The sequence below is a fragment of the Meriones unguiculatus genome, chromosome 17 (assembly GCF_030254825.1).
Source record: "Meriones unguiculatus strain TT.TT164.6M chromosome 17, Bangor_MerUng_6.1, whole genome shotgun sequence".
Classification (NCBI taxonomy): Eukaryota; Metazoa; Chordata; class Mammalia; order Rodentia; family Muridae; genus Meriones; species Meriones unguiculatus.
In genome coordinates, this window is record NC_083364.1 from 22,445,092 (window position 1) to 22,468,078 (window position 22,987).

Genomic DNA, 22,987 nt, shown 5'->3' on the forward strand with positions numbered 1-22,987 from the left:
CCTGAACTTCAGGCCATGTATACCTTCTCGGGTGTACCGTGTCCCAAAGCACCCCATCTTATCACAGACACCACCTCCTTGGAGGGTCACAGTTCGGGACAGGGGAGACTTGGAGACCTGGGGGTGGTGGTGGTGGTGGTGCATGTGTCACTCTTGTGGTCCTTGCAGGGCACTCACAGTTTGCTCCAATCAGGGACTCGATGCGCTCTCGGCGCCGCTGGCGCAGCCGGTGGACCATGAAAAGCAGCAGCGAGAGGATGAGAAAGGAGGAGATACAGCTGACGACCAGGCGCATCCCGCTCGCCATGGAGTCAAACAGGCTGCTGCCATCTATGAGGAGGGTGAGGAGGAAGGAAACCAGCTGCTCTGAGAAAAGGAACTTGCAGGGCTGGGGGTGGGTGGAACAAATGCAGGCATGTTCTAAGTGCTTGGGCAGCTTCAGGCATCTCCCCTCCACCCCAGGGGCTTTTACAGTGTCCTTGGCAACTTTCGATACAGAGGGTAAAAGAAAACCGCTCAGAATTAATACTGTGACAACACTGCAAAAGCAAGACAAGGAACACAGCTCTCAAGCCTTCAAAGGCGCTGCACAAACGGGCGCCACCTCTCTGCCGGAGGACAGGGGAGCTATCTGGCTTCATCCTGCTTTTCTCACTGGCCACTGTGACCTGCTGCTGCAAGTGCCACCAAGTAAGAAAGCAGAGACTTGCACAGCTGAAGGACAGGCAGGACAGCTGCTACCCAGTGTCTTCCAACAGCCGAGCCAAGATTCACAGGAGTTAACGTGGACATTGTCCATCAAGTCTCCACTGCGGCTGTGGGTTCTCAGGCTGCAGCACAGAAATCACAATCTCACCGCATACCCAGCCTGGGCCCACCACACACAGCAGCACTTTAGGTCCCAGGGCAGCCTTCGCTGAACACGCCTAAAGCAGACTTTCTATATGTAGATTCAGGAGGGGCGGGGCAGCACCAGCAACAAATTTGCTGGATCAATTCTGAAGAAAAAGGATGCTAAACTGCCTTCCTACTGCCCTGGAGACCAAGAAACTGGTCCAACCTGGAGACCCTTTCTCAGTCTTCCCATTTTTCTGGTGGTCATGATTTAGGGAGGGGGCGTTTAGTGAGTACAGGCTAGAGACACTGATTAGCAGGCAGCAAGGAAGCCCCTCACCACTCTCTGTGGTCCAAGATGGACACGGTACACACGTGGGTCTCTCACGTGCTTATAGCTACTGATACACGTGAGAGACGATGTGCACAACCAGGTGCGAAAGCAGGTAGCTTCTACTGCCAAGCGCTTGCAGTGTGCCATTGGTGCCTCAGGCTGGGTGAGGGTGTGGCCCCTCCCGGAAGCGGGAGGTCCAGCCTATGCAGTGACCTACTAGGCTTCAGGAAGATCTAGCGCTGTTCACTCCTCACCTCTACAACAGTTTGGGGAGGCAGGTGCCCAAAGATTAGCCTACGGAAAAAAATACTCCACAACCTACAAATGAACAGCCAGGCTACAGAGTCCTAACAAATCCTGCCACCAGCCAGCTTGACCTAGAGCAATACACATGGCCCAGCTGGTTCTGCCTTCTTCTCATCTGACCAGGAAGTGATGCTTAAAATTTTCGAGTAGAGCTGGGCAATGTGGCACATGACATTAATCCCAGCACTCAGGAGGGACAGGCAGAAGGATTTCTGTTGAGTTCAAGGCCAGCCTGGTCTACAGAGTAAGCTCCATTCCAGCACAGCCAGGCTTACACAGAACCATCACCAACAACAAAATAGTTGAGTGGGTATGTGGAAAAGATGTGCCCAGTCAATTAGCTGCTTGTTTGCATGCCTCTGATGGCCCTCCAGGGTCCCTGTCTGTGGGACGGCCACAGGCCTGGCCACTGGTGGCCTGCCCTCAGTTCCCAGGGGAGTACCTAAGGAAGCAGCCATTTGCAAGACTACTTCCTAATCAGTTCTAGACTGGGTTCCTATAGGACTGATATCGAACATTTTTTTCCAGGGCCTTCACGGAATAGTTACCTATCTTCTTTGGGGAAGTATAATTTAAATGATTTTAAATACAGTTGCCTTTTCTTATTAGTGCGTTTTTGTTTTGTTTTTTTGACAGAGTCTTATATATCGCAAGCTGGCCTCAAACTTGTTCTGCAGCCAAGGATGGCCCTGGCCTTCTAACCCTGCTGCCTACAGGTTTGCACCGCCGTGCTCCACTTTGCAGTTTTGGGGAATCAAACCCAAGCACTCAGGCAGGCCAGGCAAATGCGGTATGAATTGTTACGTTCCCAGTCCCCAGAGTTCTTTGTGTGTTCTGAACTTAAGAATCAGGTCTGGACTTACGTTGCAGAGCTACTCTTTCCTGGTAAGTGGCTTGTGTTTGTCTTTTCATTTCTCTATCAGGTTGGAAGCTTAACGCCATGTAACTTAACAACCTTTATAAAGATTGTGCTGTATTTATATTTCTGCGTATCCCATGAGAAAAAACTTTCCCCTTCTATTTTCTCACAGAAGTTCCATACTTTAGCATTTTCTAGTCTGGCTTATGAGACTTTTGGCTCACTCTGGAGCCAAGGAGCAGATAGGCTGTCAAGGCCAGCTGCCTGTCCCAGCTACTAGTTCAAAGACGCTGCTTTCTCTACTGAGTCATGCTTCCTTGCTTGACAAGTACGACCGGGCCATATCGGCATCACTTCAGTACTTTGTCTCACAGATGTACAGCTGTTTCCACCTATACCATCCTGCTCTGATTAATAAGACGACACTCTAGGTCCTAAGTTAGGCATTATAAACCCTCTCTCTTTGTAAAAAAAAAAAAAAAAAAACAAAACGTTTGGGCTATTTTAGCTTTTTTGCCATTCCAGGTAAGTTTTCACATCATCTTAGGAATACACCAGCTGTGCGTGGAGAGATGGCTCAGAGGTTAAGAACACTGGCTATTCTTCCAAAGGCCCTGAGTTCAATTCCCAGCAACCACAGGGAGCTCATAACCTCTATATTGAGATGGTGCCCTCTTCTGGTACACAGGCACACATGCAGGCAGAATACCGTATTAAAATAAATACATAAATCTTAAAAAAAAAAATACAGCAGCTGCCATTTTGGTAGCGCTTATGGCTGTATCTATGGTTAATTTGGGAAGAATTAACATCCAGGCACATGATATCTTTCTTTTTATTTAAGTCTTTGACTTTGTTCTTCCCTTAGTGTTTGCTGGCAGCAAAGTTTACAATTAGATAGCTCCTATTTTGGGTTTAGGTGGTGCTTTCTGTAAATTTTCAGTGCTTAACTGTTACCAATAGTATACATAAATCAATGGACTTCTGCATACTGATCTTGTATCTGAAGACCTTGCTAAATACATTAATAGTTCTAATAATTTTTCTGTGGATCCTCCAGGACATTCTTTGTAATTACATCATTTGCAAAGAGGGATTTCTTGTCCCTTGCTGCAAATGCTTATCTTCCACTTCCTCTGGCAATGAGTCTGGTCTTGAGCGCTGGGCCCTTGCACTGCTAACGGGAAGCGATATAGCTGCTGAGGCTTTGTTCCTATTGTCTCTACTTCTAGCGGCAGGGCCGGCCCTTGGTGCAGGCCAGTAATTCCTAGGAAAGGCTTGTGTGCAAAAGACAAGATCCTATGGGAACGGGCAGAGCAGGGCAAGTTCCAGTTGACCTGGGGAAGTGGCCACAGAAGGTCTGGGCGTGCACTGCCACATTAAGGTTCTGCTCCGCTTGAGAAGTCCCCGTGGGTGGACAGGCCTACAGGCTAAGCGCAGCGCAGATGGGCCACCCCACCTACCCTGATCATGTCTTCAGAGCCCGGACTGAGTGGCAGGGCAGCACCAGCACGGGGCCAGCCCCAAGGAGCGGAACCCTGAACTAAGATATTGGTATTTGTATGGTGGAGGCATCCATGAGAAAAGTATCTGTTCTGTGGGAAGGAGGAGGTCCAAGTGCCAATCTCCCTGATCCTATGCTCTCTGCATCCTGGTGGGGTTTTGCCAAAAGCGCAGCCTTTGTACTGACTGAAGCTAACTGGACGTCTGATGGTACGTGTGCCAGAGTGCCGGCCAGCTTCTGTCCAGCCTCAGACATGGCCTCTAAAGGACAGTTGTATTCTCCTAGCAGCCTCCTGGAGGGACACTGATGGCAATTCTGCTCAGGGGACAGCACTCCCTGCTATGGCCTCATACTCCAAGCTCTAGCCTCCCTTCCACAGAGCTCCTGGAGGATGAAGACCAATCTTCATGCCTTCCCAACCAGCTATTTTGCTGGGCCTGCCCACATCACTTTCACACCGTGGCATCAAAGGAAAAAATAAATTCATGCTTTTAAAATTCATACTCCCTGAGACCTGAGTTCATGCTGAGATGTCAGTGGCTCTGATATACAGCAAAGAAGGGCGCCATGTGGTGTTCTGAGCAGAACTCAAACCTGTTGGGTTTCCCCACCAGTAGTAGATACAGGACCTAGGGCTTTGCACATGCTAGATAAATGCTCCATCACTGAAAACATCAAAGCCACATGAATGTTCTTCTGTTTCAAGCGGAAGGAGGACAGTAAGCCTGAAGCCTGACCACCTAGTGTACACCTTAGAGCACCACCTGGTGGTGAAGTTTCGTCCTAACACCAGGGCGTAATCCGTTCTGACACTGATGACTAAGGCAAGGTATTCAACTACCTTCTACATCACACCACAATACAAGGAGGAAGAACTCAAATGTACATGCAAATTTCAAGTTTATCTCTATTCTTAAGAAGTGAAGCTGGGCGGGCTGGAGAGATGGCTCAGAGATTAAGAACACTGTCTGCTCTTCCAGAGATCCTGAGTTCAAATCCCAGCAACCACATGGTGGCTCACAACCATCTCATTAGATCTGGTGCCCTCTTCTGATGTGAAGGCATACATGCAGATATTGGACACATAATAATAATAATAAAAAAAAGTGAAGCTGGGCGTGGTGGTGCATGCCTTTAGTCCCAGCACTCAAGGAGGCAGAGGCAGGTGGATCACTGTGAGTTCGAGGCCAGCCTGGTCTACAAAGCAAGTCCAGGACAGCCAAGGCTACACAGAGAAACCCTGTCTTAAAAAAGCAAAAACAAAACTAAAAAAAGTGAAAGTCAGGTCTGAAGCTGCCGATTTGTAAACTAGCAGCCATGCTTAGAGTCAAGCTTATTTGTAAATACTACCTTAGAGTGGAAAATAGGCCATGTGAAGGGAGGCAGTCACAGGGGACTTTCACAGACGCCTACTGAGGACCATGAACCAGCTACATGAGGTACTCGCTGTCAGCACTCACTGCCATGCACCATGTACAAGCTCCTGAGCGTCCTCACCGCTGCTTTTGGCCACGGGTGGCTATCTCACCTGGGTCCAGACACATGAACTTGCAGCATTCCTTGGGGTCCTTGCGGTACTGCTGACATCCTTGGGGCCGCTCACACAGGGCAGCCACACACATCTCAGGCTCCCCTCGATGGCAGGTACAGCTCAGGCACGGGTCGTCTCCCTTGGGGGTGAAGTAGAAGCCTTCATCCACCACATTGTCTTTGATATCAACACATGTCTGACCTGCAGGGGGCACATGCACGGACGAACGCGTTACCAGCAGCGCTGAGCCCCGGTTCCCCACCACCACCGCACCTCTGGAGGGAACAGGGCAACCGAGGACCGGCCGCATCTTATGCAAGTACTCCCTGTACAGCGTGCTATGGGTCTGAGGCAGTCACCACACACACACAACTGGCCAAGACAAATGGAGCCCACCAGCTCAGAACAGGAATGGCAGATTTCAGGGTAAAGGTCCCGACAGAAGCATTTGCTTTTAAGGTGCTTGGTTAATTTATGAGCTTTTCTGAGTTCTAAGTGTAGATGGATATTAGCTCTTTAAAAACTGGAGCGTGTTTAGAATGAGTCTCTAGGTACTGCTTGGCAAGACGGTCCCCTGGAACTGAGATGTGTGTAGTAACCAGCACAGAGGCAGTTACTACAGACCACAGTAGGGCAAAGAGCTACAGCCAGCCCCTCAGGCTAGTCAGCAGATGTGACAGCTGCACAGGGAAGGGAAAGCATGAGGAAAGGGACTGGCATGGGCGTGTCCAGAAAGAGATTTTGGAAATCTTACGGCTCTCTTCTGTTAGAACTAGGATCAGATTACCCACATGGCCATCAACGTTCAGGGGAAGAAAGACAGAACTTTCTCTGCTACAACAGTGAGAAAAGAACAAGGAAAAAAAAAAAAACATGATCCGCAGAGAACCATGAGATCCATTAAGCATTCCATGTGTCAAATGCAAATGCCAGGAGGAGAAGGGAGCAGAAAACTAGTTTTAAAATGCTGACTGGACATGTCTCCAATGCAGTAAAAACAAGACCCTACATCCAGGATATGCAACAGACTCTAAACAGCATTAAAAACAAAAAAATTTCACAAAAGGGCACATTACAATAAAAACGCTGAAAATCTAACAGGACCATCCAAGCTTTTGACACTGTCCCATGACATCATCTACAAATGTGTTGGGCTCCATAGCTACCCTGCAATGCATTAGCTGCAAGCGTAGATACAAGGTGAAGATACATTTTTTAAATATTTTATTTACATTGGCGTTTTTATCTGTATGTATATCTGTATGAACTGGGGTTATAAACAGCTGTGAGCTACCATGTGGGTGCTAGGATTTGAACCCAGGTCCTTTGGACGAGCAGCCAGTATCCTTAACCATTGAGCCATCTCTCCAGTCCCGGACAAGGTAAAGCTGTTTAAAGGAGGACACAGGAAATGCCTTGTGGCTTGTAAGGGACCCTGGTAAACTTAACGACTAACTTCTCAGAAGAAACAACTGTAGGCAACATAAAGGGTTCAAAGGAAAACCAGGCACAGCAAAGGTCGGAGCGGAGAGTCTGCGCGGACGTTTGAGTGGACAGTGTGACTCGGTGGCCGAACGCTTGCCTAGCACACATGAAGGACTGGGTTCAGTCTGGAGCACCCTGAAGGGCAAAGTAAACACTTGCCAAACAAAATCTGCAATTGCTGAGGGACCTGCCTTAAAGAACTACCAAAGGGAGCTCTTCAGGCTGTGGCAAGTTAGTCCAACACAGCGACTCGAGTCCACACCCAACGCAAGCTGCACAGGAGGCAATTATAATCCAATGTTTCCTCCCCCCCCCTTCTTCCTTTCATTATTTCTTTTATTTTTTCCCCTCTCCAAAACAGGGTTTCTCTGTGTAACCCTGACTGTCCTTGAACACAGAGATCTGCCTGCCTCTGCCTCCCAAGTGCTGGGACTAAAGAGGTGTGCCATCACTAACCAGCTCTTCTCTCTTTTTGATACAGGATCTCACTATGTAGCCTGGCCTCATTATGTAACTTGTAGAGATCCATCTGCTTCTGCATCCTTAGTGTTGGGAACAAAGCTGACCATCACTATACCCAGCTTTCCTTTTTCTCTTACCTGATTAAAAAGCAACTGTGATCGATCAATGCAGCATAGTTCAATGGCAGAACATTTGCCTAGCATGTGGGAGCCTCTGGGTTCTATGCTCACACCGATTTTAAAATTTTTTTCTTTATTATTATTATGTATTGTAATTTATTCATTTTGTATCCTGGCTGTAGCCCTTTCCCTCATCTCTTCTGGGTGCCACCCTCCCTCTTTCCCCTCCTTATGTCCCTCTCTCCTAGTCCATTGATAGGGGAGGTCCTCCTCCCCTACTATCTGACCCTTGCCTATCAGGTCTCATCAGGACTATCTGGATCCTCTATCTCTGTGGCCTGAATCAGGCCACCTCACCAGAGGAAGGTGACCAAAGAGCCAGCCACAGGGTCCAAGTCAGAGACTGCCCCTGCTCCCTTTACTAGGGAACCCACTTGGAGACTGAGCTGCCCATGGTCTACATCTGAGCAGGAGGGTCTAGGTCCTCTCCATGCATGGTCCTTGGTTGATTCATTAGTCTCTGCAAGACCCCCTGAGCCCAGATTTTTGCTCACACCAATATAAAGAGATTACTAAATAAATGTATCAACGGTCATATAAAATATTATGTACTTAACCTAATTGTCAGCTCAGCCATACACAGAAAATATATGCCTAACAAATGTTCCAAAACAACATAGAGGGTGCATACTGGAGCAAACTGTATTACATGAAGGAATCATGAACTCAACTTGACAATTTATATAAAAAAAATAACTCAGTGTCAATATTGTAAGGACGCTGGAGAGATGGCTTTGTGTGGTTGAGACCACTGGTTGTTCTTCCAGAGGATCTGGGTTTAGTCAGTCCCCAGCGGATTTAATAAATTAACTTTGTTTCATTGAAGCCCCTGTGAAAGCCAGGTGTGGTGGGGTACACATTCAATCCCATCACGTGGGAGACAGAGGCAGTTGGATCTGAGAAACCATCTTGAGAAGCCAAACAAAAAACCAAATCACCCCTGTGAAAAATTAAGACAAATTACAGATTGTGGAAAATGTTTGCAAACCACCTATCTGATACCTAGAATACATAAAACAAAACAGATAGAAAAAAAAACCTTTAAAATTCAACAGTAAAAGAACTGATAAACAACCCAAATAGGAAATAGACAAACGGCACAGACAGACATCAGAACAATGCGGATATGAAAAGCTACTTAGGGCGGAGGAGATGGCTCTCTGGATAATGCCTGCTGTATAAACTTCAGAATCTGAATTCTAATCCCACATGAGTCAGGATGGCCATGTAAGTCAGCAACTCCGGCTCTGGGGATTAGGGGAGAGAAAAGCAGGTCTAACGGACCACTGGCCCTCTCTAAAGCAAAAAGCTCCAGTTTCAGTGAGAGATCATCTCAGAATATGAGGTGAAGAAGCAATTTCTACATCTTGGCATCCACGTGTACCTGTGCTAAGGGCAGGCCAGCCTCACCTTCCCCTGGCATGAAGGCTCTCCTGAACAACAGACCAAGCTGCAAGCACCAGTGTCTACTGTCATGAACAAATGTTTGCATTTTAATGAAAATTAAGAGCCCCCCACCATGCTCTTAAGAGTGGTCAGCAAAGGCAGAGCCAGCTCTAACAGAGACTATGAAAGTCCGCAGCCCTGTACAGGAAGGGGTCTAAGGGCAAAGACAGGCCGCACACAAGGTCAGATGGTGTCTTAGTTGCTGTTCTACTGCTGTGAAGAGAGACCATGACCAAGGCAACTCTTCTTCTTTAATAAATGTTTTTATAATTTATTTATTTTCATTTTTATATGCATTGGTATTTTGCCTGTATGTATACCTGTGTGAGAATGTCAGATCTTGGAATTACAGACAGTTGTGAACTGTCATGTGGGTGCTGGGAATTGAACCCAGGTCCTCTTGAAGAGCAGTCAGTGTTCTTAACTGCTGAACCACCTCTCCAGCCCCCCAAGGCAACTCTCATGAGACACACTTTCTCCAACAAGACCATACCTCCCAGTTCTTCTAATTCTTTCAAATAGTGCCACTCCCTAGCGAGTAAGCGTTCAGGAGGTCATTTTTATCCAAACCACTACAGATGGGAAATTTAGTCAATAAATGGAAAGATCAAGCAGGCATCCTAGAAGTGGAAGGCACAGACAGAAAGAGTAAAGCAAGTAGCCCTCTAACAGGCTCTTGGGTACGCTTGACATAACAATGGCAAGAACTCAAAGGAGAGAAATGAGACCAAGACAACATGGCGGGCAGAGGCAATGATTCTGGACTGGATTCCAGACTGGGAAAACAACAAACAAACAAACAAACAAACAACCAGCAGTAAAAGGACATTATGGGAACCACTGACAAAACTGGAACACTAGATTGTTAATGATGGTATGGTATTACAATCAAATGAAATGTCCTGAAGTTGAAAAATGTACCACGCTTACATAATAGTATGTCTTTATTCTTAGTAAATATACTACGTTGTTACAAGTCCGTAGTATCTCTAATTTCCCACGGACATTGAACTGGTAGGACAAACACAGTTAGGTCACACAAGGAACATCACAGTGTCTTCGGAGCTTTTCCCTAGGTTACACCCGGTTCCCCCTGCTTTCCCCTCCCAGGGCAGATGGCCCTACAGTCCTGTCTATCAGACATACAAAGACAAGATTATCTTCAACATGCATAGATTTAGAGAGTGCAGGGAACCGCTTCCTAGTTTACTGCTGCTTCAGCTTCCCAGCAGCCCTACCCCGGAGGGTAGCCTGGCTGTAGATGGGCAGGGAGCTCTCATCTGCTGTCAAGCCTTGGCTTCAACCAGCACAGCAGATGGTGACAGCAGGCACAGGATATAGAACACCAGGAGAAGCTGGAAACAGCCACACTTTATTATCGCCTGCGCTGCTACTGACAGCACAGACACAAAGTAGGTAATCAAAACTCAAAGGGTGACGGAGTGGTTTTAATGAGCCTATATATGCAGTAGAGTGGCCATTCTGCCATGTTACAGATAAAGATTTCGGCCTGCTAGGCGTGATGGCACATGCCTTTGATCCTAGCACTTAGGAGGCAGAGGTAGGCAGACCTTTGTGAGTTTTGTCAACCTGCTCTACAAAGTGAGTCCAGAACAGGCAGGACTCTGTTACACAGAGAAATTCTGTCTCGAAAAACCAAAAAAGATTTCAGTCCAATGGAAAGTGTTATGTGATCTTTAAACACTTAAGGGCAGAACCTGAAGACCATTACTTAGTCTTTGTTAAATCTCATCTGACTACACCAGGAAAAAGGACTAGACTGCTGGAATACTAGCAGAGTCTTTTAATGTTCCAAGCTTACACAGGCTGTTCTTATTTTAGCTACATTCTAAAACTCAAGCAGGAGAATGGGCTTTGACGGGTACTGTACCAGAGAGTGGAGGAGCCAACCACATCATTCCAGAGGTGGAGGGTATGTAATTGGCAGCTGTGTTAAGCACATTCTAATCACAGAACAAGATTACTTATTTTATTCAACAAATGCTGAGAGATGGAAAAGCAGGAGCCCTACAGGAAAATTCATGCCCAGTGCTAAGGCGGTCAAGGAGTACTGCAGCTACACCTCCCCAGACCTGGTAAGAAAAGTTAACTAGCATGACAAAGACAGTTCAGACAGATTACAGTACCCTGGAGTCAACCTTATTTAGAAAAAATCATCTTGGGAAAAACGTTTGTCTTCCAAGACTTATGACCTGAGTTCAATCCAGATGGTGAAAAAGAAAAACAATCCACGTCTGAGGGTTGCCCTCTAACTCAACATGTGGACACATGTATGCGCTCAAAGACACACGCAGACACGATGCTTAAAAAATAATACAAAGAATCTTTCTGCTGACATTTGTTCAAAGAGCAAGGCTGCAGCTGGGGACTGAGCAGCAACAGCCTGGAGCCCAGTTATCACACATGGCGTGCTTCAGAGGACCAACGCAGGCTTCCACACTTGGTCCTACCAACCTCACGAAGGGCTACAGTGAGGCTGGACCCAGCATGTCATCACAACCTAGTATGACCTATGTCATGTCATAAAGTTGACTTTATGGTTATTTAGCTTAGGGAAACAGATGAGAGGCAATCTTCCTAAGACCTGCTCTATCTGGGTGGTTGGTACTGAGATCTTAAGCATGATGTGAAATAGTAAACACACACCACACACAGGAGCATGTCATGAGCACATCAGCATGCTGACGGAGAAGACACAACGCGATTGTGCTTCACTTCAGCTGAGTATTTGAAGCTTCTGGGCACTAACTAAGTGTGTTTTAGTTCTGTTTGTACACTGAGATTTTGTATATTGGTCAATTATCCAAGAGACTTGGTGGGAATTATCAGTATGTAGATAGTTTGATAATGCTTGAATTGAATACTGCTGAGCAGGCAGTGAGGGTCTGGTTTATATTCCACACTTTTTGGTTTTTCTCAAGACGGGGTTTCTCTATGTAACTCTGGGTGACCTGTAACTCACTTGGTAGCCCAGGCTGGCCTCAAACTCCCAGAGATCTACCTGCCTCTGCCTTCTGAGTGCTGGGATTAAAGGAGTGAGCTACCCATATTCTATACTTTATATGATGAAAAAGTAAAAGAAAAAGACAAACTGTAGTAGAGGGAATAAAAATGGCCAAGGAAAGGGTGAATTCAACTTGGCCAGTAAGCATTCTCTATCTCTCGCTAGGCCACTGCATATCCCTAGCTGTCCCACCTCTAGTTTCCTGTTTCCCTAAACCACCAAGGGTTTTCTCCAAAAGAGCATCCAAGACAAGACATTCATGGATGCCTCTTGATTACTTGTTTTAAAGGGAAACACTGTTGGACCGGCACTACAATGCCATTTCTTATTAAAAACAAACAACCTGGCTACCAACATTGGTATATTCAAAACCTAATGCCTTTCTAAGAAAGGCAAAATGTTTTTGTTTTGTTTTTTTTTGAGATACGGTCTCACAGTGTAGCCCTGGTTGGCCTAGAACTCAAGAGACCCACGTGCCTCTACCTTCCCAATGTTGGTATAAATAGTGTGCACCAACAGGCCCAGCAAAATGTGACTTTTCTATGTTCCACACAAGTTATTGTTAACTTTTAATATGTTGAATACTTTCTTTTTGATAACTGGATCTCTATTTGATTCTTTCATTTCTATCTAAAAAACTTAAAAAGAATTTTTAAATTACATTTATTTACGTGTGTCTTGTACTGTGTGTGTGTGTGTGTGTGTGTGTGTGTGTGTGTGGTGGGTGCGTATGTGTCATAGCGCAAATGTGCAGGTCAAAAGACAACTTGGGGAAGGTGGTTCTTTCCTAATACCAAGTGGGTCCTGGGCACTGAACTCAGGTTATCAGACTCAGCAGCAAGCACCTTTACCTGCTGAGCCATGTCATGGTCCTTGGGATATTTTTTAGTGCCAATTGTTGACTTACTTATTGTGGAAAGCTAATTTTGTTTGTATTTTATAATATCTGAATTATGAAGAAAAAGTTGTACCAATAAACTTAAATTACATTTTAAAAACAACAAAAATATGGGAGAGTACAGGACAGGAATGTACCAAGTCTGGCTCACTTGGTAAGTACCAGCAAGTGAAATTCAGCAATGTAAAATACACAGACATCACAACATCAAATATGTTGGCAAGTGCCTGAGGCCCCAGCTACTTTGGGGCTGAAGACAGCTACTTGAGCCCAAGTGTTCAAGATCAGCATGAGCAACACAGTAAACCTAGAGCCAAAGAAAGTCTAGCAAACAGTGAACAAAGTGATAAGATTAAAGAAGAAAAACCTACACAACTCCCCAAACCAGAACAAGCCTTCTTGTAAAACAATTACTTGGGTGACATGAATGCTCCTGGAGAAGAAGGAATAGGAAAGCAATTCCTCTACCCCTAAGGATCTATTTTAGAACCCTGCAGAAAGCAGTAAGCTTGATGCTGACCCACTAGGCGAATGCATGGTCCTCCCAGTCAACACTACTGCAGATCTCCGCTAGAAGAGGTAAAGAAATCCAGGGGGAAGATTGCAAAGTCACAAAACTGTTGGCACAGGTATCTAAGAGAATCCCACACTACGAGGGAAAACCAAAACTAGGAGGAAAAAACCAAAAACCCTAAAACTGATGGAGGAGAGAAAATGGCACAGAAGAGCAAGGGCCAGAGAGAGTGGAAACACATGGCTGCCACGGAGGTGCAGCCTGAGTTGTTATTCCCTTGAAGTGTGCGCTGACATTAACTGACAGGGAGCAGGGTCAGAACAGGCCCGGGTACCTGCAAGCTTGAGCAGAGGGAGGGAGCATCAACACACCAGGAGCGGAGAAAGGGATAGTTCAGAAGGTCAGAGCTTGAACCATGCATCAACAACTATAGGAGCTAGCAAAGCCAATCTTCCTCCTCAGCCCTTCCCAGGGGACTAGCTGGAAGGGGGCAGCCCTAGCTTTGCTCTTTGCTTGCTGTGTCTACAGTACAAGTACAGCCCTTGCTGTAAATTAGGGTGGGCATGTTGGCAAAGGGCTGGGGAGACTCCTGGCTCCACATATTAGAGAAGAGAGTTCACACAGAGCAGCCAGCCAAGAGGATGCCCAGCTCATATATCACTAAGATTCTCAACACCACAGAGGTGCCACAGGCTTCCCAAGCCCTCAGATCACTGCTCTCACCCAATCTCTTCAAGATACTGAAGCATAAAGCAGGAACTGTCTCTGTTACAGGACAGGAAACCAGAGGTCAAGAATACCCATGGCTGCCCAGGCCTGAGAGCTGGAGGCTTGCTGGGTGGATCTCCATTAAAGTATACATGGCGAGAGCTAGCGGCTGACTGGGACTCACTTCTTTTACACAGAAATGAAGACTTCTCAGAGCAGCTCTCGGCATGCCAGCTGTGGAGGTCGTGGTGCCTCAGGGTAGGGAAGTGGAAACACTGGAGCTGGGCGCAGAACACATTGTCACTCTCAGACATGGCGGAGGCGAAGATGGGATCTGGGGGCAGGAACACCTCTGGAGATCCTGTGGGGAAGACTGAAGGTGAGGCTAGACTGTCACACACCATCCTCAAGGGGGACCCTGTGTCAACAGGACACCAACCACAGGCTGGAGGACTGCAAGAGCCAGAGACTGCTGTAGCTCCAGCAAAGGTCCCAGAAACACAGGCAGTATGCCAGCCTGGGTGCCTTCTCTGGAACCACTCCCCACTTCCGTGTGCCTTGCCCCCCCCCCCCCCCCGGTGTCCCTACAAATCAGGACGCCACTGGGAGGAAGGAGGCAAGGAGGGAGACGCCAAGAGGGTCTTCTGAGTCAGGGTGGCTCCCTTGGTTTCCAACTTAACCACAAATACCTTTGAATGCTACTTCCCAGCGACCTTCTAAGGAGTGGTTCCGGCCAGTGATCACATACTGGTAGCCAACCCAGAGCCTGGAGAGGACAGAGAGAAAAAGCTCAGGACCCGGGAGGACAGCCACTGATGACCACATGTGGTACAACACACATTAAGTACATAGGTGTGTATCTAGTAGCACTGAGGATATTTATCATTTTTTGGTCCCAACGGCTCAAGTTTGCAAGGCAAGCAGTCTTCTCCAGCAGCAAATTATGTCTCCATTTTGGACTCTAGAACTGAGTTCTTGACTCTAGTGACTCAGCCTCCTAAGTCATGTATGGATGACATAACTGGAGCTTATCTTGAAATGGCCCTCTTGCCATTTGTCTCTTAGGTCATCATGCTCCCCTGGCAGAATGGCAACTGTGCCACTGTTGGGAAGCAGCAGGTAACTGGCAGTAAACACTGACCATCTTTCGACCCAAAGAGAAGGAGAGACAACTGGCTGCCATTTCCAACCTCCAGCGCTACAGCATGGATAGGGCATATGGTGCTTTCTGAAGGTGGTACGGAGCACTCAGGTACATTCCTGCTCCATAAGCCAAAGCCCCACAAATACTGAGCCTTCAGGTTGGCTGCCACTTTTCCGCTTCCTCTAACTGAGCAGGGCACAGAGTTCAGGTGGCAGACTGCCTGAGCTAGGCCTGGCACATGCCCTGCACCCATCAATGATCACATGCGCATGCACTTGGAAGCCTAAGCAGGGCCACAGGGAGTGCCCAGCATCGCTGACAGGCCTCACTTTCTCAGAAGACATCCCGGCCACCTGTGTACTCTTATCGTGTCCAGCGCCCCACACTGAGCAGCCCCTTGGGATTCGGGTTAGCACACTCTGGCCACAATCACCAAGTGTAGCTGTATCCGTAGGGGAACCAGTGAAAGAGGCTGGTCCGTGGTCCCACAAAACAGTGACAGTGTCCTGTCTTCCTTGTTCCTTCAAAAGCCCCCAACTTCATCTTGATGCCAAACTAGGCCCCTGGATCTCTACCTGCTTCTACTGATGGGGATTTGTCTTCCCCAAATGTGGGCTGCCAGTGACTACTTAGCAGTGAATAGACTTTGAACCCAGGACTCACTTGCGCTGGTCTTTCCAGCCGAAGCTCCGCTCTGGCTGGTCCCATTCCTGAGCTAGGACAAAACGTAGCTCCTGGTCAGTGGAGAAGGTGGCGAGTGAGCCATTCACACGCTGGCAGGTCTGCGCGGCATCCCAGTAGTTCTCGCCACTGAGGTAGACCCGGTAGCAGCTGGCTGTGCCTTCATAGTGGTGCCACCCAGTCGGGCATTTCCCTAGGAAGCATGAAGAACAGAAGGGGAGTTGTCCCCCAAATTAGGATCATGAAGTGAAGTTACACATGCCTCATCAACAACAGTCACACTTCAGAATCACGCTGGAGAGCTCGGGCTGGAGGCGATGAATAGGCTCAAGGCAGGGCCTCCCCAAATAGCAGTGCTGGGGACAATGTCCTAAACAGAAAGATTCTGGCTAAGTAAACAGAATCTAGGTGTGGGTCTCTGTTCACCACCCTTCCTCTTCCCTAGAAGTCAACTACCTCAGGCAAGGGCACCAGGTCAGTCCACACAGCCTGAGTCAGCTCAAAGATCCCCATCCTGCTGACAGTCATATACAATCCGTTTGCTTTTCCTCCACTCTTCTTCTCTCTGTCCCGAGAGAGAGGGAGAGGGAGAGGAGAGGGGAGGAGGACGGGAGAGAATATATGCCCTGGCAGTTTGACACCTAATAACTCATTTTATGTACACAGTGGTCTAGGTCCTTTGTCCAGCTGTGCCTTCACTGACAGTGATAAGCTCCTGGCCCTAAGCTCACACTGATCACGTTCTCCTAAAAAGTACAGTTCAGCCCAGGGAGCACATGTCTCCAGGCCCTCTCAATCTTACATGGTTCTCCAACTTTCTCAGTAGTCAACAACTGCTGAGATAGTTTCTCTAACAGTTAATTCTCTGCCTGCATCTGGTTAACAAAGCAGAGTAATTACACAGTCTCATTGAGGCCTTGGGAATAAGAAAATTACCAGGATTAGCTGTTTTGGCCTCTGCTGCCAGCAAGCCCGCTGCTTCATCTTTTTTGTTTACACAGGTACTTTCAGCGGGGTACCAACCAGCATGCCCCTAAAATAGCTCCATAAATCTAATTTCTGAGGACCCAAACCTGCCTCTCACAGATGACACGGAGGAGGCGAAGCTTGCCACAGCTGGAGCAACTGAGGAGGTGGGCAGCGCCTGACTCCTGGACACCTCCAGCATCTCATTTTGTTGGGTGGTTCATGTGCCCCTCAGGCATGGACAGTGCTGATACTATACACCTCAGTAAAAGCAGCACCCATTGTGTGCATCGCAGAATCTAGGGTGTTCAAACGTTGGGGGGACTGTGATGGCCACTCTTGCTTGTCTGCTTGATTTCATATGGAATTAACTAAAACCCAAGTTGCTGGGTACATCTGTGAGGGTATTAAATCATTTGAGATGGGAAGCTCTATCTTCCGGAGGCAGCCTATAATAAAGCACATGAATGAAGGAAGCTTTCACTCTGCCTGCTGTCCTTGCTCTCACTGGCAAATCCATTCTTCACTAGCATTAGAGTTTTGGGATTCCAATGTCTATTGAAAATGAGCTGAGATATCCTGCCTCACGGACTGAACAACTATTGAATTTTTAGACCTTTTTATTGGTAGACAACAATTAAACTAGCTGGACCACAATCTATACGACATTTTAATAAATCCCCCCTCCCTCTCAACAGATTCATTCTATCAGTTCTGTTTGTATAGACAACCCTTACTATTACAAGTACCACCACCACCACCACCACCACCACCACCACCTCACGGCAGGCACAGGAAACAGCAGTTTCTGCCAAAGATCTGGCTGTTCCTGAACGTAAGGTGTTATAACCTGAGAGGGCGTCAGCCTCTCAGGGTGGAGGGCATTTTAAACTATGCTTTGTTACAATCCTGCAGAAGTTGAATGTCATGGGTTACTCATTTACTAATTCAGAAAAGGGAGAGTGTTTTCACTCTGCAACTATGGAATCTCTCAGAGCCTAGTTCTCCACCTAGAAAAGGAGAACACAACTACAAAACGTCCTTAGGGTGAGTCAGTGTTACTATCTCTGAAGGCACTGCGAAAACATGCAGCCTGGCTTTAGAGCTTTCTTGGGTACCAAGCCTCCTTTATCTCCACAGCCAGATGCCTGTGGCAAGCCAGCATGCAGCCTCATTGACATCCTCCTGACATCCTCCAGGTCTGCTTTAGTAAACCCATCCCTCAGCACTGGCCTGGAGAGAGGCAGGGTTGAGTAAGGCTGCGGGCTCCAGGCGGAGTCTGGATAACACACATGTTAGTGGGCACTGTCTTAGAACAGGTCTGCAACTTACTGCTGAAGCGAACAGGCTGAGCCACGTTCACGGTGTGAAAGTGTGTGGGGTCACCTCCTTTGGTCCGCCCCTGCCGCAGGTCCACAGTTTCCTTTCCATAAGAACGGGCCTCTCCAGTCACTTCTGAAAGCAAAAGAAGTGTGCTATGAACTCACTAGCAGCAGCCAATGTACAGCTTTGCAGTTGGCCAGCACCAAGTCCAAAGGCAGCTCGGTGCTGGAGTGCTGGAAAGACCAAGCGCTCTGTGGCACGAGTCACAGTCTGAGTTTCTTTAGATGCTTACATCAAATAGGACAAGCGTGCTTCTGGTAAAGGACACTTTTCACTTTATTTCTATTATGACTTGGGGTCTTGCCCTTTCGCAAGCATTCCTAGAACAGCCACGAGTTAGCCATGCTGGCTTCACACTGGTCAGCAGGGCCAGCTCTACAGGGATGTCTGGGGAGTGAGTTCTTCCTAAGGCCCAGGAGGCCTTCTCCTGCATCCCAGGTCTGGGAGCCTGACAGCATACAGGAAAGCCCACCACATGCAGTCTTCCACCAGTGTCACTGCCCTGGGCCACCTGGCTGCAGGTCCCCTGAGGCTGTTAAGCTTCCAGGCCAGTGCCCCAGGACACAAAGCACTGGCATGGGTCCTGGTGTGCAAGTGTGAAGAGGAGACTGAGGAGAGAGGGAGACTTTAGTTTTACATAGAATGATCTAACAATTTCCTTCACAAAGGAAGAGTGAACAAAAGTAAGGTGACTGACCCAAGGTCTCTGATCAGGGTACATCAGAGCCAACATGCCTCTTGGGCCTACCCATCTCCCACTCCACCTGCATCAGGACAATGTGCAGGCAGAGCAGTGTTGTTCTGTGTCTGACAGAAACCTGGGCTGTGACAGGAACAGAGAAATCTCTGGGATCTAAGGCTCCACTTCTCTCAGGAATGATTAGAGCCCTCAGGGCAAGGCCTTTGCACTAGGCCAGGCTCCCTTTCTCATTAGGGGAGGTGAAAACGAGTTTTCCACTTGGGTGTTATGGTTAGCTCTTTTAAAATGAGATTGCTGGTACCAGACAGCAGTGGATATTTGAGCATCCAAAAGCCTGTGATGATACTGCAGAGTTACAGCCCTCTGGTTAAGCCCCTGTAAGCAGGGGGACTAGGGGTGCGGGCAGACTGAAGACAGGTTCAGTGAGACGCAGTTCCAACCGGATGCAAGCAGCACGTGGCTGAGGTCCAGGAGCTCAAGGATGCTGGCCAGCCAAGGCTGGGAGAGGGGGGACCAGTGGCCCTTCTTCAGGGAGCACTTCCTTCCCCAGAATAAATGATGAACCTCAGGCAGTCATGGTGAAGGAATAGTGAAAAATTTGATTTCGTGAATCAGGGACTTCTAACCCTTGGGCAGTGGGAGGAGTTTTGAGGGTGAATGCGTTTGATTCGCTGGGGCTAGAAATGCCAGGGACAGTTGGTTTACATGTAATAACACAGCCCTCTCCTAAGAGAAGGAAAGCAGTACTTGATTATCCCATGGGTGGGGAACTCCAGGCACAGTTAAAGGTCATTGGTTGAAAGCCAAGACACCAAGACATCTCATTAGCATATAGCATGGGTGCTTGCTCAATGGGTTTCTTATCAGGAAAGGGCTGGGCTTGCAATTCCCTTGAGAGCTATGCGAAGAGCCTTAGGATATCTGGGGTTCCCCGGATCAGGTGGAGAGGGCACCATGCTTAGGGGCTAGCTGGAAACACCAGGCTTCAACCTTAATAGCAGGATCTCACAGTAGGATACTGGGTATGCAGGGCTGCCCTGGAAAGTAAGATTAGACCAGACTCTGTAATGGTTTTCCTCAGGCTAGCCTGAGACTGAAGATATGACAAGGAATGACCTTACAAATTGCTTCCTTGATTCTATCACTATATAGAATTGTACAGTGATAGAATCAATTATATAGGATTTCTCTATATATCTCATTCCAATATCCTACGTGCTAAATTTTACTTAATAGGGTTTGCTCCTCTCATTATGAAACAATATTTAATGTAAAATATTTAAAGTATTTAAAACTTAAAATATCAATCATCACTATATTAAGTTTCTCCTAAGTCTCCTTTTTTCCTTATGCAAATCCTTAAAAATACTGGGATCAGGTCAGTGGTCATATACCTATCGTCCATGAGACCTGAGCTCCAGCTTCACAGAGACAAAAAGAAGAGGAAAAAAGGGGGAAGGACAGAACAGAGAAGGGGGCAGTGTGTCTAGTTACTTTTCTATTGCCTTGCTAGGACCCCATGACAACACCTGAGCCTTTACTCAAAGGCTGACAGTTTCACACAGAGCCCAGGGGCCTCAACAGCAGGGAGCAGGCAGCAGACAGGCATGGGGCTGCAGCAGTAACACGGTACAAACCAGAAACAAGGAGAAAAAAAGCTAACTGGGAACGGGGTGGGCTTTTCAAACCTCAAAGCATTCCTTCAGCAACACACCTCCTCCAACAAGGCCACACCTCCTAATTCTTTCCAAACAGTCTTACCCGTTGGGGACCAAGTATTCAAATGTCAGAGACTTATGGGGAACATCTCATTTAAACCATAATAGAAAGGGGGAGAGAGGAGAAAAAGAGTAGAGGGGTGGAGAGGGAAAGAGATGGGAAGAGCGGGAAAGGAGAAGAGAGGAGGGGTCATCCTGTCATGGCTTTGCTGTCATTTGTCATTTGTCCCGTAGGACAGTTTGTGTCATGGGACTCGGGGGGCTTGGGCCCCTGCCACTGACTTGCAACCTTCTCTGTAGATGTCTTGCTGTTATACAGGTTTTAAGTCATGAACCTAGAAGCAATAAGGAGACAAATTTCGAACATGGAACTTGCAGGACTGTGCTTGTGCTTTTTTTATTGGGCTTTATAGTGTACATGTGGGTATAATCTGGAAAACAAAGTATTCATTGGTAACCCTCACTTGGCACCAGAAGGAAGATCCGGAGGGCCCAGGCACCACTAAACTGAACAAGTAAGTGGTGGAGAGATGGAAGAGAAAAGGAAGCAGAACAGTGTGTGCACTATTAAGAGAGGCGGAACTGGGTAGTGAGAAAAGCCTGAATGTGAGTGGCCCGTGCTGCCACCTGAGGTCCTGGCCTATGCTGCCACCGAGGGTCATTTCTGGGTCCATGGCTCTTCAGCAGCGGGGGGTGGGGGAGAGTCTTGTGTCTGTGGTACATGTTACCACCAAAGGCCACGTGGACATCCCTGGTCTAGGCTTCTTCTTGGGGCCATGTTGATGTCCCGGGGGTGTGCAGAGCTAGTCCTACCCCTCGTTGGCTGCAGCATTCAGGAGAGCCTAGCCCCAGAGACCCCTCAGGTGGAAGAAGCAGAGCAGAGCTGGTCCTGGAGGCATGGGTGAAGGTAAGCTGTAGAGAGGGCGTGGGAACGTGAGAGCTGGACCCGATGGCATCAGTGAGGGAGACCTGTCAGGCTGTCAGCTCCCACCCAGGCCCAGATCCAGGGCTTTGAGTTGGCCCACCCCAATATCTACCCTGTCTATGAACTGCTGGACTGTGTGAAGGGGCAGTTCCTCAAGAGCCGAAGCTACAAGATCTCAATGATACAGGGTAACAACAGGAGATCCGAGAGGTCCCAGTGAGGACCCAGTACTAAAGGGCAGCAGACGCCAGAGGCCTGGAACCATGGCAATGAACACTGGAAGAAAAGCTGTTTTGAAGCAAGGATAACCTGTGGGACACGCTGTGACACAGCACACCACACTGCAGCTTCTGTGTGGAGAGTCCTGTTTGTTTTCTTTTGATGGGGAGGTGACAACGGTGGAGCGCAGAAGTGGCGGATGGGAGAGAAGTGGGATTGGGGTGCATGATGTGCAATTCACAAAAAAAAAACAAATAAGTTTTTAAAAAGTATTCATTGGCATTTTAAAAGCATCACAGCCTCAAAACACAGGTAGCCAGAGACAGATGACAGCCTCAAGCGCACACTCTCCAGCAAGTCTCAGCAGGACAGGCTGGGTTTGGCTGGACCGGAGCACAATCCATTTAAAGAATCTGTACATGGTAACAGCAGTACCATCAGGAATTTTGTATCTTCTGACTTTGGGGTTTTCGAAATTGTTTTAGTAAGAAACTATTACTTAGCTTACTGATATCTGGTTCTACTATGACTCCAGGTATAGATCCAAGTTGGTCTGTCCCATCAGCTCGGAGTAACCTGCCTTCTCCGTTGCTTGGGCAGCTCACCTGCACCAGAATGCTCTCCTGTACAAGGTTGTGTGCAGAAGTCAAGGGTGGCTTTGATGGGCTGCCTTTGTGTTGACTCGGGCACCCTCTCCTGATCTTCCGAGACACTCTCTTCTCCTGTCTTTAGTGTTTTAACAAAAGCTAGGATGTGGAGTTTCTGTTGACTGTCTTTTGTACTTGCACAGCTCTCATCCCCTGTAGACTTGGGGATTTTCCACTGTTTGTAGCAAAGAATATTTTCTGGTTCTGGCATTCTTCTCCTATGCCCACAATTTGTAGACATGCCTTTCTCGCAGTGTTCCCTGCACATTCCATCTGTATGTGTTTAAGACTTCCTGACACTCTGGAGTGACACAGGTCTTCTGACCCTGTCTGTGAGCCCTGGCACCCTGCTTGTCTGTGGTCTCCCCCGCCAGCGAGGCTTTCCAACGTGCTGGTCATCTGAATTACTGAAGTTTTGTTTTCCAGTATCATTTCAGTTTGCTTCTTTTTCAGTATTGCTCTTTATATTCTATGTTCATTCTGCATGGACTTCTTTGTCTCTTCACCTTTGTTCTCTTT

At 47.7% G+C, this 22,987-nt stretch overlaps 1 protein-coding gene across 3 annotated transcripts in view; it reads right to left on the reverse strand.

Annotated features, from left to right (window-relative positions):
* Dgcr2 (DiGeorge syndrome critical region gene 2) overlaps positions 1-22,987 on the reverse strand; it is a 62,187-nt gene that overhangs the window by 4,537 nt on the left and 34,663 nt on the right. For 2 of the 3 annotated variants that reach the window (XM_060370021.1, XM_060370020.1), the window contains 6 exons: positions 18,208-18,331; positions 15,893-16,111; positions 14,775-14,851; positions 14,270-14,446; positions 5,366-5,569; positions 178-330 (listed from right to left, as the gene is read on the reverse strand). In XM_060370021.1, coding sequence (XP_060226004.1) covers positions 178-330; positions 5,366-5,569; positions 14,270-14,446; positions 14,775-14,851; positions 15,893-16,111; positions 18,208-18,331 — 954 coding nt within the window. The remainder of the gene's footprint in view (positions 1-177; positions 331-5,365; positions 5,570-14,269; positions 14,447-14,774; positions 14,852-15,892; positions 16,112-18,207; positions 18,332-22,987) is intronic. The other variant, XM_021653325.2, reaches the window with a different exon arrangement.